The following is a 13,267-nucleotide window of genomic DNA, read 5'->3' as shown; positions in this document are numbered from 1 at the left end:
CTCTGCAATCAATCCCCTCCTTCCTCAGAAGTTAACTATATCTTGAATTTCGTGTTAATCATTCCTAGGCATGTTTTTATATTGTTACTGCATATGTAAGTATCCATGAAAGGTATTTAGTATTGGTTTGCATGTTTTACAGGGTACATATTCTTCAGCAACTTGCTTTTCTTCTCAGTATAAATTTTGTAAAGATTTATTTATTTAATAAAATCTTTCAAAACACTTATAAAAAAGAGATTTATTTATTTATTTTAGAGAGAGAGAAAGAGTACTCAAGCACTGTGGGCGGAGGGGCAGAAGGAGAGGGAGAGAGAATCCCAAGCCAACTCCCTGCTGAGCGTGGAGCCCCACATGGGGCTTGATCTCACCACCCATGAGATCATGACCTGAGCCGCAATCACAAGTTTGAATGCTCACCTGACTGAGCCACCCAGGTACCCCTCTCAGTATAATGTTTTATCTTGGTTAAAGCTCTAGTTCATATATTTTAATTTATTTTATATGCACAAAGTATTATTTTTAAAAAAGATTTTATTTATTTATGAGAGAGAGAGAGAGAGAGGCAGATACACAGGCAGAGGGAGAAGCAGGCTCCATGCTGGAAGCCCAATGTGGGACTTGAACCCAGGTCTTGGGGATCACGCCCTGAGCCAAAGGCAGGCGCTCAACCGCTGAGCCACCCAGACATCCCAGCATAAAATATTCTATATGATGAATACATCACATTTGATTTATCCATTCTCCTATTGCTAGATGTTTAGATTGCTTGTTTTCAGTTATAAACAATGCCGCCATGCACATCCTTGTGCGCAAGGTCATAGTTTTCCACTCTCAGAATGAATGCTCAGTTACTCAGTGACAAACTCAGGTCTGGCTTATTTGTGGGCCTATGTGGTCTCTGTTATCCCTTGTTCCCCATGTCAGTCCTGTCTTCCTGATATTTTACTATGAAATCTGGTAGAATTATCAACTGTCTGAAATTAGAATAGGGTATGATTGTCTATATTTAGCTTACCAAAAATCTCCTCAGTCCTCAGAAGCATCTCTTAGGTTCTGATTGAGATTTTCAGTGAGACTTCCCTGGGCATGGAACCAGAGGAGAAGTCTTCTTTAGAATATAACCATAGCAACAAAGAAACCTAAATACTCCTTCTGAGTTCCCAAGAAGCCCTATTCAGGCCCCAGTGAAACCTAATTATTTGATAAGTTTCACAGTCAGTGCTATAGGTGACCAAATTTGTGGTGAAGCCCTCCAGCCAAAATCAGTTTTCTGGCTGGGTGTTAATCAGGAAAATTTTAATCTGCTGCAGTCCTCTGTAAGAGGTCTCAGGTTTCTGGTTCTTCTTCAGCCTTTCATGTTAACATTTTACGTGAGAGCCAGATAGCTAATACGAAGTTGCACTCAGCATTAGACTGGTGGTAATACTTTCAGCACTGTCCCTCTGCTCTGAGGGTGACTACTGGGGTGTACATCTTTCACTCTGGACTTGAATGGACTTCTTTTTCAGTTTAGTTTTTGTTTTCCCTGGCTCATACATTTTATGTATTCTCTCTTTTGATATCAAAACAATACATGTTCATTATAAAAAATGTTTCAAGTACAAGAATATTAAAAAGAAAACATCACTTACAAGCTCATTATCCAAAGGCATTGATATTCAGGCATATTACCTCCCATCTCTTCTCTGCATTTTTCTTATATTTGAGATCCTATTGCACATAGTATTTGTAGTTTACTTGTATTTCTTGACATTATCTATCCATCCATCCACTCAACACAACTTTTTCCCAAAACATCTAAATGTCTTGTTTAACAGTATTCCTGGTTATTTTCCCATGATATTAGAATCTCTATATAAGCATCATTTACCAAGTCAAAAAGTATGTGCATTTTGCATTTTGCAATATATTGACAAAGTAGTTTCCAGAAGCATTTTACCAATTTCCACTCCAGATAGCAATTTTTGAGAGCTTGGCTTTCCCATTCCTTTATTTTCTGCTCCATTTTTGGCCAGTTTTTTTTACTCTGTTTTTATTTCTGACTAGTCTGTTTCTTCATTGGCCAGTGATCTTGAACTCCAGTGTATCCCAATGTACGACTTGTCTAAAATTTAACTTATCTTGACTCTCTAGAATTTCCTTCTTCTAAGGGATGAGCTAATTGACTATAGTTTGTTTTTGTTTTAGGGAAGCCAGGCAATGAGATGAGCTTCTTCTTGAGGTTCAGATAACCAACATTAACTCTCAGGGCATCTGGTGATGCTTCTCAGAGAGTGAGAAGGAAAGCCTGGGATTAGGGCTTTTGTATTTCAAACGCCCTCTGTCAGTGCACATGAACCCCTATAGAAACTGAAAGTCACACGTGGCCCATTTGTTTCAGGGTCCTCAAAGAAGTTCTCTCTCCCCATCCCCTGATGGCTTCATTTGCATAACCAAGCAGTTTTGGAGTGAATTAGGTCAATGTCTTACCTCTAGCTTCTTGTTGAGCACAGACTCACTGAAAATTCTAGCTCTCCCTTATTCCCAGGAATTAGCAATCAGGTCTCGGTATAACATCTTTGGGCAAAAAGCAGTCAGTAACTGATAACTCTTTGGAGAATATCTGAACTGGTTTTCAAAAGGCATTTCTTCCCCTTATACCTAAGTCACTTCCTGGTATAGGTCTAGACTGCTGAAAGGAAAGTCTCTGTAGGAAATTTGCTCAAATAGAAATAGTAAATCATAGTGATGATAATTTAAAATTGCACCAAGACCGTAAAAGTGGATGGAAAATTGCACTAGTTCTCATAAAGAGTTTACGAAGGATTCCAGACAAACACATCACTAGCTATAAGCAACAGGAATTTGGGCTTTAACACAGATAGTTTAAATAGTCTGACCATAAAGGGGGTCAGAATAGAACAAATAGGGCTCACCTTAAGGGATACTGTTTTGGTAGAATGCTTTAGGTTCCATGAGTATTTGCATTTTGTGGATTATTAGAAGGATGACATTGTTTTATCAAATAACTGAGGTTTCAGAGAGGCTATCGCACCCTTGTTTCAGGTAGTTGGCATGCAAAATGAGGGAAGGAGCAGAACTAGCACACAGCTAACAGCACAGAGAATAGTCCCTCAACTTTATAAGCCACCTCTAGGCTTTCCTGCTGCCCTGCCTCTGGAAACACACAACATGGCATAGAGATTTTGAGCTTGGAGAACTGGGTGATCAGGCAATTAGGCCAGGATTCCATTTGGAGGTCTAATAGCTTATCCAAGGATGTCTTGATCAGGGCCAGCAATCCCTTTTATTCTGAATGCCACACTATTTGCTCTAGGCAGGCCCTCTGGGGACACTAGCAAGTCTTAGGCAGGATAAAAATAATAGCAAAGATGGAGATATTAGCACTTAACTATTGCCAGGCTTTGTTTTAACTGTTTCATATATATTAACACAGTTACTACTCACAACAATCCTATGTGGGAAGGTACTAGAAAAGTAAGGGGAAAGGAAAAAGGGAAAAGAACAGGGGAAGGAAGAGGCAAAAATAATCTGATGCAATTCAATGATTATTTATTAAGCTCCAACTGTTCCAGGGGATGCAGTAAAGAACAAGATAAAAGAGGGAGGGGAGGTGGTATATAAGAAGAGGGAATATAGGTAGAGAGAGGAGGAGGAGGAGGAAAAGATGGAGGGGGATGGAAAGGAGGGGGGGAATGGAGAGGAGGAGAGAAGAGAAAAGGAGAGGAGAAATGATGAAGACAAGAGAAAAGAAAGCCATGCACATGGCAGGCAATGGTAGTAGGAAAAACCTTCCCCATGACCTCAGGGGTTGGCCACACTGTCTGGGCTGAGGCTGAGGCTGCTTTCTTCTGGCCCAGTCTTTTACCCACATTACCACGAGGTTGGCACATACACAATCTTTCCAATAAGCCAACTCTGCTCCTGGCAACATTGGCTGGATGCAGCCCAAGGCAGGTAGCTTACACCCAGGGTTAGTCTGTACTTGTACCCAGTTCACCAAGGTTGAGTGCCTATTACGGCATATGAGCTTTTACTGTTTTCAAAATCTGCCTCTTGGATTTTCTTCTCCGAAAGGCCTCTTGACACAAGTATACCTTTTTGGTCTTCAAGCAATATTTGACCAAATGGCTTATTTTTTTATCTTCCTGCCATCGACAATATTACTTTTCTGCAAGGTTTTTCAGGGGTGCCCATTTCCAACATTTGCTACCTGTTCAGATGGTCACGTCATGTCACTTTTTTCTCTCCTTGTCCTCCTCCCCCACTCCCATGACCTGATTCCGAAAGAACCCTTACATCCCCTTTTGATCATTGGAAAGGACTTCCAGGGCCTTGTGCTGAAGACACTCCCACCCTCTGTCAGCGTCCTTCACCAGCAGACTATATGGCACCAGCCATGCTTTCTCTCTGGCCTTCAGGAGTCCCATGAAAAGTATTTGCTGCTGCTGCCCAGCCCCTGCCATGCCCCAGACCCACCTCAGTCCTGACTTAATGCAGGTAGCTTTCCAGATGCATTGAGATGCCAGGACTTTGAAGCTGTGACTCGATCTCAGAAGACACTGGCCCTGGAGACATATTCTTACAGTCCAGAGAGGAAGGACAGTTTGAGCAAACCCCACCCTTTCACAGCCACTCAGTTCCCTTTTTTTGTTTCCTGACTTAAACCAATGTCTTTTTTTTTCTTCTCAGTAGCATGGTATTTGGTTCCCTGCTGCTGTCCCAAACTACCCCCCCAACCCCCAGCTGTCCCCGCCCTTCATTTGCTTGGGACCTCTGACACTACTATCTTGAATGTGCTCTGAAAGAACCCTGCTCAACATTACTGGGGCCATTGAGACTCTAGATGGTGCTGGGGTGAGCAGATAGGTCATCATGCTGACCTCCCCCAGCTAATGGGACCACATATCTATAGAACTGTGGGGATAATCAGCAGAAAGTGGAAACTTCTAGGAAAGACAAGAAATGCAGACCTGCAAAGACAAAACAAAGGGTCTAGTAAGGAAGAGTGTCTTTAGAGTCTCCTGTCCTTGAAGGCAGAGATTTGGGATAATGAACGATGGAGAGTACTCACAAAAGGGACCCCAAAGTGCAGAGCCCCAGAGAGGTAGAGACAAGACTTCCCCCTGCTGAGTCATTTTCTCAGAAAGCATTTTTCCCCTACAGATAAAAATGTCTGAATGTAAGCTCACACGAAGACTTGTGCCCTTCCCCATTTTTTGTGGATGTCAATTTTCTCCATTTCAGATTCTGCCTCAGGGATTAACTCTTAGTTTACACCTTTCTCTTTAATCTTGTAAATCGTTAAATCAGATCAAATGTGTTAAGCCTGAATGTGTCCTCAACTGCTTCCTAGCCCAGGTTCTAAGCCACAATCATCTCTCAGAGGCTTCTCCTAGGAAATGCAGACATTACTGGTGGCAGACCCCCATGGCAGCAGAGACCCTGCTGACTGGTCTGTTTGCCCACCCTGACAGATCAGGAACTGCCATATTTACTTGCCTTGGGTGCTGGATCCTAATGTAGGAGCAGATCACAGATCTCACCAGAAGTCTGTCAGAATTTTGAAGGCAACAAGATTTTCTTAAACAAGTATTTTTTAGGAATGGTAGAGTGGCTAATCCTCACATCTGCACAAGATAGATGGGAAGTAAGTGTTGAATGATCTCCCTATTTTATTGACAACGTATATCCTTTTACTAGTCACCTCTCAACATGCTGTAGTCACCTGAGCGTTCATCACAGACTTTCTCTTTCTCTCTCCTTCAATCAGATGCTACCTGTTGTCACATGGCCTGTCCCTTCTCAAGATCCATCTTGGGATGGAGACGAAATTGATAGGCATACAGTGGGGAATCTGGATAAGAAGGAGTGGGACAAGGGATAGGGTAAAATAAACTGAGGCCTTTTTTTAAACCATCTGCCCCCCCAAAATAAAATAAAATAAAATAAACCATCTGCCCCTGAGCACTTCCTTGACACACTTGTCTAGATGATAGAAGGGCTGCACCCAAATAGTGCAAATAAATGGCTGAGTGTCACCGCAAAAGTTTCCCAATGTACTATAAGGTTTTGCTTTTGGTGGTATCTTGTTCAACATTTTTACTAATGAACTTTGAGAAAGATACAGAAAGTAGCCTAGCTAATCTGTGAATGGTGCAAGGCTCTTGGGAGCTAGAGTGGATGACAGAACCAGAGTAATCGATTTGCAAGAAGATCTCGATCACTTGGTGTGATAAGCCAACTTCAAGTTTATTTTACCAGAGCTAAGGGTCATGTCCCATAATTGGGCACCAAATCGAACTTCAAAAGACTCTAGGTGCAGTAGTGGGATAGCAGTAGCATTTGTGAAAATGCTTCAGAGGTTTTTGATGATAGTAATAAAAAGAAACGTCATGTCATGTCAGTAACGTGGCTGCCAGAAAATCCAAGGTGATATTAGGCTTCCTTGTAGAAGTAAGATATCGGGATGTCTGGGTGGCTCAGGGGTTGAGTGTCTGCCTTTGGCGCAGGGCATGATCCTAGAGTCCCAGGATGGAGTCCCACATCGGGCTTCCTGCAGAGCCTGCTTCTCCCTCTGCCTGTGTCTCTGCCTCTCTCTGTGTGTCTTTCATGAATAAATAAATAAAATCTTTAAAAAAGTAAGATATCTAGAAGGAGGAGAGTGAATAGGCCACCTACTCTGCAATGTCAGGCCATATCTAGACTCCTGTGTTCAGTTCTGAGTGTCTCATGGTAGGGAAAATTAATGAGCAGGAGCATGTCCAAAACAGAGCGCAGGATTAGCGAAAGGAATCAAAACCAAAGCCATATCACGCAAGGTGTAATACAAAGAACTAAGGTTGATTAGACTAAGAGGGGCCCTGTTACTGACATCAAAAACCTCAAGGAAAAAAAAAAAAACCTCTAGAAGCTCCTCAAAGACCATTAAGACTGCCAAAGGGCCCAATGAGAGGAAGAAAATGCTGAGACTATAGGCTGGCTGTTTGGCAAAGAAACTTTTAGGGAATGTAGCAGGTAGGGGCAATGTTTTTGTTATCTCCTTCCCAGAGACCATCCAAATAAAAGGGGATGATCAGAGAGTCAGCTCTGTATCCATGGGTATTCCTGGAGAGTTACATAAGGAGGAGACCTCAGGCTTTCATAGTTCCTTAGACCCTAATCACTGGTACCCCATCCTGAGTTCCTGCTCAATTCTCTCTCTTCATCATCCTCTACCCTGCAGATGCCCTGCTTTCCCTGTGTGATGTCATGTTTAGGTGCAAAGCTATGGTGCTAGAAATACCTGGGATGAAATTCCAGCTGCACGAAATAACCACCTGTGTTGTGCCTCACTTTCCTCACCTGTTAAATATTAATAGTGGTACACATTGCATGGGGTTGTTAGGATTATAAGAGGTAGTATATGAGGTGTTTATGAACATGCCTGGTATATAATAAGTGCTCAATAATTGTTTGCTATTATAATTACCAGGCCACAATAGCCATATTGTATAATGGTAAAGAAACCCAGGCTCTGGGGTCAGATCACCTGTGTTTGTATCCTGGCTCCACTAAATACTATCAACATTGGGCAAAATGTTGAATAGCTTATGGCCTCAATTTTCCTATCTGTGAAATAGGAATAATAGTACCACCTGCCTCCTAGAATTACTGTGAGAATTTTATGAGACAATCCATTTTAAATACTCAGTACCCTGCAGTCTTTCTCTGCTATACTCTTGAAACCTAGCACATGCCTTCTGCCAGGTATGCAAAGAAGGGAAGAGCTGCTGGATACTTTCTATCACTCTGCCTGTTTGCTATTGTGCGAGCTGAACAATTTCATTGTCACTTTCAGAACCCAGGGCAGCCAACTTGCTCCTTCGGTAACAGGGGGCTGCTTGAATGCTGACCATCGGTCCTATTTTACAAAGAACTTTGTAATGATATATTTATGAGAGTGATTATTTGATTATTGTGTCCCTACCCTAGAACAGCGCCTAACACAGAATAGGAATTCAATTAACGTTTGTTGAAAGGACCAAGCAGCCATGTGATACATGAGTTAGAGCACTGGCTCCCTCCAAGCCTTCAGTTAACCAGCAGTTCAATGTCACAGATATTCCCAATGTCTTTGAAGTGAAACAGTAAGAACATGGGTGTGTAGGGCCCTTCCATTTGATCCTACTCCTCGCTTCCCTTGGAGATAGGGACAGAGACGCCCGAGGATCCAGAACGAGTACTGCTTCCTTCATTTAACGCTGCTACCTAGCGGCGTCCGCCAAAAGTGATGAAGGGAGGAAAAGCTGCAAAGCTGGAGGACCCGAGGAATTGCAAGACAGGATCCCCTTCAGGCAGAGCCCTTCCTTGAGCTCCCGCCCACGGCTCCGAAAGGAGTCCTCTCCGCCGCCAGAGGGCAGTACTCACGGAGGCTTAGACTCTATGGTCGTTCTCGCCGCCTCCCATGAGCAAGAGCGACCAGAAACCGCCTATATACTTCCGTTTCCGGCGCTACCTCCTTCTTTCCGTGCCGATAGCGCTCTCGCAAAGATGGTAGGATCTTGGGCAGCGGGCCCGGTAGCATCCAGTTTAATCTTTTCACCCATTTTGACGAGTGCCATCCGAGAATGGCTCTAGGCCCACGCGTGGACTCGTTGTATCAAAGAAACCCTATTTTGCCCCGATCGGCATTGGGTTTCGGGGCCAATAAATGAAGTGATGGGATCAAAGCGGTAGACCTAGCGGGGAATGGAGGGAATATGCACTGTCATCATTTTGGGGCCTAACAAGGCTGCAGTACTGGAAGCACATGTGGTTGTACCACCTTCTAGTCGAGTGTTCTGTGCTAACAAAGGAGTCTGAGCGTCGAGCCCTCCTGGGATGTCTTAGCTTCAGCTGGGTGGTTTAGGGCGTTGTGCATTTGGTATCTGATAACGCTACTCGTTCTGAACTGTTTTTTTACTAGGTGAATGTTCCTAAAACCCGCCGGACTTTCTGCAAGAAGTGTGGTAAGCACCAACCCCACAAAGTGACACAGTACAAGAAAGGCAAAGATTCTCTTTACGCTCAGGGTAAGACATTCTGTACGTAATTTGGTTTTTATTTTATTTTATTTTTTTAGAGACTTTATTTATTTATTCATGAGAGACAGAGAGAGAGTGGCAGAGACACAGGCAGAAGAAGCAGGCTCCTTGCAGGGAGCCTGACGTGGGACTCGATCCCCGGTCTCCAGGATCACGCCCTGGGTCGAAGGCGGCGCTACACAGCTGAGCCACCCGGGCTGCCCCGTAATTTGGTTTTAATGCATCATTCGGGTAGTAGTAGAACATCTGAGCAGTCCCGTGCCTTCCCCCTACCCTTGGGTATTGCTATTTCTGCTGGAAAACCTAAGGAAAAACCTGTAAGTTTTCCATGTGGCAGCTGTGATTTATTATCTTTGGTATATCATAACAAACCACTTCATTCTCCCAGGAAAGCGGCGTTATGACCGGAAGCAGAGTGGCTATGGTGGGCAGACTAAGCCGATCTTCCGGAAAAAGGTTAGTAATTACTATTTGACATGCTTCCCACTTACTGTGGCAAAGACCTTGCATTTTTCTGTAGCTCACACTTCTACATGTGTTTCCATAGTTTCAGTGAAGTTCTCTGTTAATGCAGTGACATGTCCAGTAGGCAGTGGAGCTGGGAGTACTACCCAGGTCTGACTAGTCTACAATACTGCACCCTCTCAGTATTTTTATTTTTGTTCTTCCCTTTTTGAAGAGGCGCTATCAAGTAATGTTCCCTGCCTTCCTAAGGACTGAAGTTTGAGCACACCAGTGAATCCTTTCCTTTGCCCTATTCCCTGTTCTACCCTAGTGAATCCTCAGCCCTTGCTTGCAGTAAGAATTCGTCTCACTTTGCTTCTCCGTTCGGAAGCCTGCAGTCTACTACTGATCTCAGGAAGTTTTAAAGCTCTTTGGAATCCTCATTTAGGCCTTCCATGGGTCTCCTGAGTTCTGTCATTCTCATCCAGGTCAAATGAGTTTCTGTTCTGTCCTAAATGTGATTGGCTATCCCTTAAAGCATATGTATAGTCCCTGGAACGGCATTCCTATGAACACAGCATTTCTTTTGGTGCTTTGCTCAGCATTCAACATCGTTCCAGAAAGTACTAAGGAATAACTTCAATGTTCATTTAGGTGCCGTAAATAAATGGTTGGATCTCAAAGTGGTAAAAGGAATGGCAGATTGCCTTTTCACATTCGGCTAACTTGTTTAAAAGGTGGGGAGATTCCGCCCAGGTTTTGTTTTTTTGAGAACTGAACAGGCAGAAGTAGAATTCTGATGATAGGAGTAGGCTTAAAAAGTTGATTAGTGTACCTTGAGTTAAATAATATAGTTGAATGGACATTAATTATAGACAAACTTAGGTAGTCTCCAGACTTAGGTCTTAAGTAAGTTACTGACCCTATTTAATGAGAAAGTTGTGTTTATTTCATTGTTTTTATGCACTTTGTTGACCCATTTTTGGTTGTGGGGAGTACAACTGTAGAGCTAGTGAAAGGCCACAAGCTCAAGGCGGTTTTACGAATGCCTACTTGATGAGCTCTACTTTGGGATGTTTGATAATAGAGAATTTGATGGCAGTTAGACAAGCTCCTACCCTTGCTATTAAGTTTTCTCTTAAATGCACTGATTTTCACATTTCTATTTTCTCCTTGTAGCTAAATACAAATTGCCACAACTCTGTCATTTGCAAAGCTTCCCTTTTAAGTGGTACTTAACCCAACAGTCTATTTTGAAAAAGGATTTTCTGCAGTGATTTATGAAGGGGTGGACTTCTATTTTTCCAGGCTAAAACTACAAAGAAGATTGTGCTGAGGCTTGAATGTGTTGAGCCCAACTGCAGATCGAAGAGAATGCTGGCTATTAAGAGATGCAAGCATTTTGAACTGGGAGGAGATAAGAAGAGAAAGGTATATAATTTCGGGTGGAAGGTGCAATCATTTCTCTTGGGAGAGTTGAATATTTCTCTCCATTTACTGATGGTGGAATCTGAAATGGGGTAATGCTCTTCAGATAACTAGAGCCATAGCTGAAGGTATGAGGTTTTTGGTGTTGGTTTTGGCATGAGGAGACTTGACTTAATTAAAAGATGGTGATCCCTTTAGGGGGATAAACCATGTACTTGAGAGAGTAGATGTTCTTTGCAACATTATAAAAGAAAAAAAAACTTAATTTTTTTTCTGTTCCATTACAGGGCCAAGTGATCCAGTTCTAAACTTCATATTTTGTTATGAAGACAATAAAATCTTGATGTTAACGTTCACTTCATTTGGTTGCAATTGGTCTTTTTAAGAGGGAAATAAACTAGTGCCATCAAATTCCCCTTGTGGGGCAATTTATACTGGATTCTTCTGGGTACTTTTTTTTTTAAGATTTTATTTATTCATGACAGACACAGGCAGAAACATAGGCAGAGGGGGAAGCAGGCTCCATGCAGGGAGCCCGACATGGGACTCAGTCCCGGGTCTCCAGGATCACACCCGAGGCCAAAGGCAGCGCTAAACCGCTGGGCCACCGGGGCTGCCCTACCTAACTCATTTTGGATTGGATTTGAACTGGTTGAAGTCCCATCAAACATTTTGATTTTCCAATTTGGCACTTAGGTTATTTAAGCAAAGGTTATCATGGGACCTGAGTAGAGTTCCATGGTAACAGTTATATCCATAGTGAATGTAAGGTTTACCAAGAGTGAAAGAATTTCTCTTATATTCTTGCTATTCCAATCATTTAATGAGGAATTTAGGCCCACTTTTCTATGCAGACTACATACTACATTATGTTCTCAGACGTACTCTTCTAACTTGCTCAAAAATTTTGACATGCCCCCTCAAATTTTATCTTTTTTTAAAGATTTATTTATTCATGAGAGACATGGGCAGAGGGAGAAGCAGACTTCCCATGGGGAGACTGATCATGGGACTTGATTCCAGGACCCCAGGATCACTACCTCAGCCAAAGGCAGGTGCCTAACCACTTAGCCACCCAGGCCCCCCCACTTCAAATTTTAAAGTAGACCTAAATTTTCATCTTGAAATAACTGCAGAAGATATAATTTCTAGTGAATTAAGCTGCCTGGCAGAATTTAACAGGGATTATCTCGTTTTTTAAAGATGTCTCCTAGTTGGAAACTTTATTACATCCTTTTCCTCTTTGTATCCTTGATTATGTTCAGCTTTTCATATTGTGCAGCAAAACTGGAGGCAAAGCACATAAGTGATACACTTTGGTAACTGGAAGTATGTCAGTGAGATGGAACGGTTTTCTTCCAAAATTACCTTGTTTCTGTGGGTGATTAGTCTGGGTTTGTCAGTTTTAGCAACTGATTACTCGAGTAATCACCTGACAGGCAAAGGAATTGTTACGGCATGCACTTTGTATTTTGAGGGCCTTTGTCCCCTGCTAATTATGTGCTGTTGTACATTCAGGATGAGTGAGCTGCTGCTTTTGGTCAAGTGGGAAAAGGTGATGAGCAGGCTTGAAACTGACTACAGATTGGTTCGCAGGCAAATCAATTGTAGGAAAAGGAGGGAACTAATGCCTGGAAATTCCTTTAAAATGATCCATTCCCAGGTTGCCTGGGTGGCTTTTTAAGTGACTCGATTTTGGCTCAGGTCATGATCTCTGGATTGTGAGATTGAGCCCTGTGTCAGTTTTCCCTGGGCATGGAGCCTGCCTGGGGTTCTCAGTCTGCCTCTGCACACTCCCCCCTCCACTTAAAAAAGAGATCCAATCCCACATAACCCAATCTGAAGGTCATGGCATCATCACATCCTGGAGAGGAGGCAACTTAAAGGGGAGAGGGTGTTCAGGCCAGAGATCAGCTATCACTGGTCAATGTAAGCCATCTGCATTTGTTGGATCTAGATTGAAAGCAACCTTAGGATATGGAAACTTAAGTGGTGGAGTGTTTCTTGACAAGATGGTTCCATAAAAATTCAGTAATGTGGGCCATTGGGTAGCCTCTGGAAGTCATTCCTGCTGGGGTATTTTTTGCCCTTCAATTACAGTAGATTTGTTTTAATCTTCCCTTCGGGGTAAGATTGTAAGCAGTGACATCCAGGCACCTCAGTAGGTGGCAGTGTAAGGGTTAAAAGTCTGGGCTGAAATCCTGCTAGCAGTTTATAGTGGATTGTACCTGCCTCGGTTGTTAAGGATTCAAATGGGTCCCTATACTGCATTTAGAACACTGCACTGCCTGGCACATACAAAAGGGCCCAATAAGTTATACCTGTTT

The 13,267-nt window shown here is 42.8% G+C and overlaps 2 protein-coding genes across 4 annotated transcripts in view; one reads left to right on the top strand and one right to left on the bottom strand.

Annotated features, from left to right (window-relative positions):
- The window catches only part of BTK (Bruton tyrosine kinase), a 32,043-nt gene extending 27,401 nt beyond the window's left edge, over positions 1-4,642 (bottom strand). Inside the window, exons 1-3 of one of the 3 annotated variants that reach the window (XM_077889200.1) lie at positions 4,483-4,633; positions 1,635-1,713; positions 1,019-1,083 (exon numbers count right to left, since the gene is read on the bottom strand). The gene's annotated coding sequence lies outside the window, so the exon portion shown is untranslated. Of the gene's footprint in view, positions 1-1,018; positions 1,084-1,634; positions 1,714-4,482 lie in introns of all 3 variants that reach the window. The other 2 variants (XM_077889199.1, XM_077889198.1) reach the window with 2 other exon arrangements.
- A 3,667-nt stretch (positions 4,643-8,309) lies between these two features.
- Positions 8,310-11,372, top strand: RPL36A (ribosomal protein L36a). Its single transcript, XM_077888712.1, has 5 exons — positions 8,310-8,538; positions 8,951-9,056; positions 9,457-9,524; positions 10,821-10,943; positions 11,228-11,372. Exons 1-5 carry the CDS (start codon positions 8,428-8,430, stop codon positions 11,246-11,248), a joined length of 429 nt encoding a protein of 142 aa, XP_077744838.1. The 5' UTR covers positions 8,310-8,427; the 3' UTR covers positions 11,249-11,372.
- Positions 11,373-13,267: the final 1,895 nt, after the last annotated feature.

Source organism: Canis aureus, chromosome X, assembly GCF_053574225.1.
Source record: "Canis aureus isolate CA01 chromosome X, VMU_Caureus_v.1.0, whole genome shotgun sequence".
Lineage (NCBI taxonomy): Eukaryota > Metazoa > Chordata > Mammalia > Carnivora > Canidae > Canis > Canis aureus.
The sequence above is the reverse complement of the archived record's forward strand: the minus strand, read 5'-3'. Positions and strand labels throughout refer to the sequence as shown.

What these genes read in the sequence shown, in the direction of transcription:
- RPL36A (XM_077888712.1), top strand. Translation starts at nt 8,428, where the DNA reads ATGGTCGTTCTCGCCGCCTCCCATGAGCAAGAGCGACCAGAAACCGCC. An exon ending in AGATTCTCTTTACGCTCAGG is followed by an intron (nt 9,057 to 9,456) that starts GTAAGACATTCT and finishes TCATTCTCCCAG; the next exon opens with GAAAGCGGCGTTATGACCGG. An exon ending in GAGGAGATAAGAAGAGAAAG is followed by an intron (nt 10,944 to 11,227) that starts GTATATAATTTC and finishes GTTCCATTACAG; the next exon opens with GGCCAAGTGATCCAGTTCTA.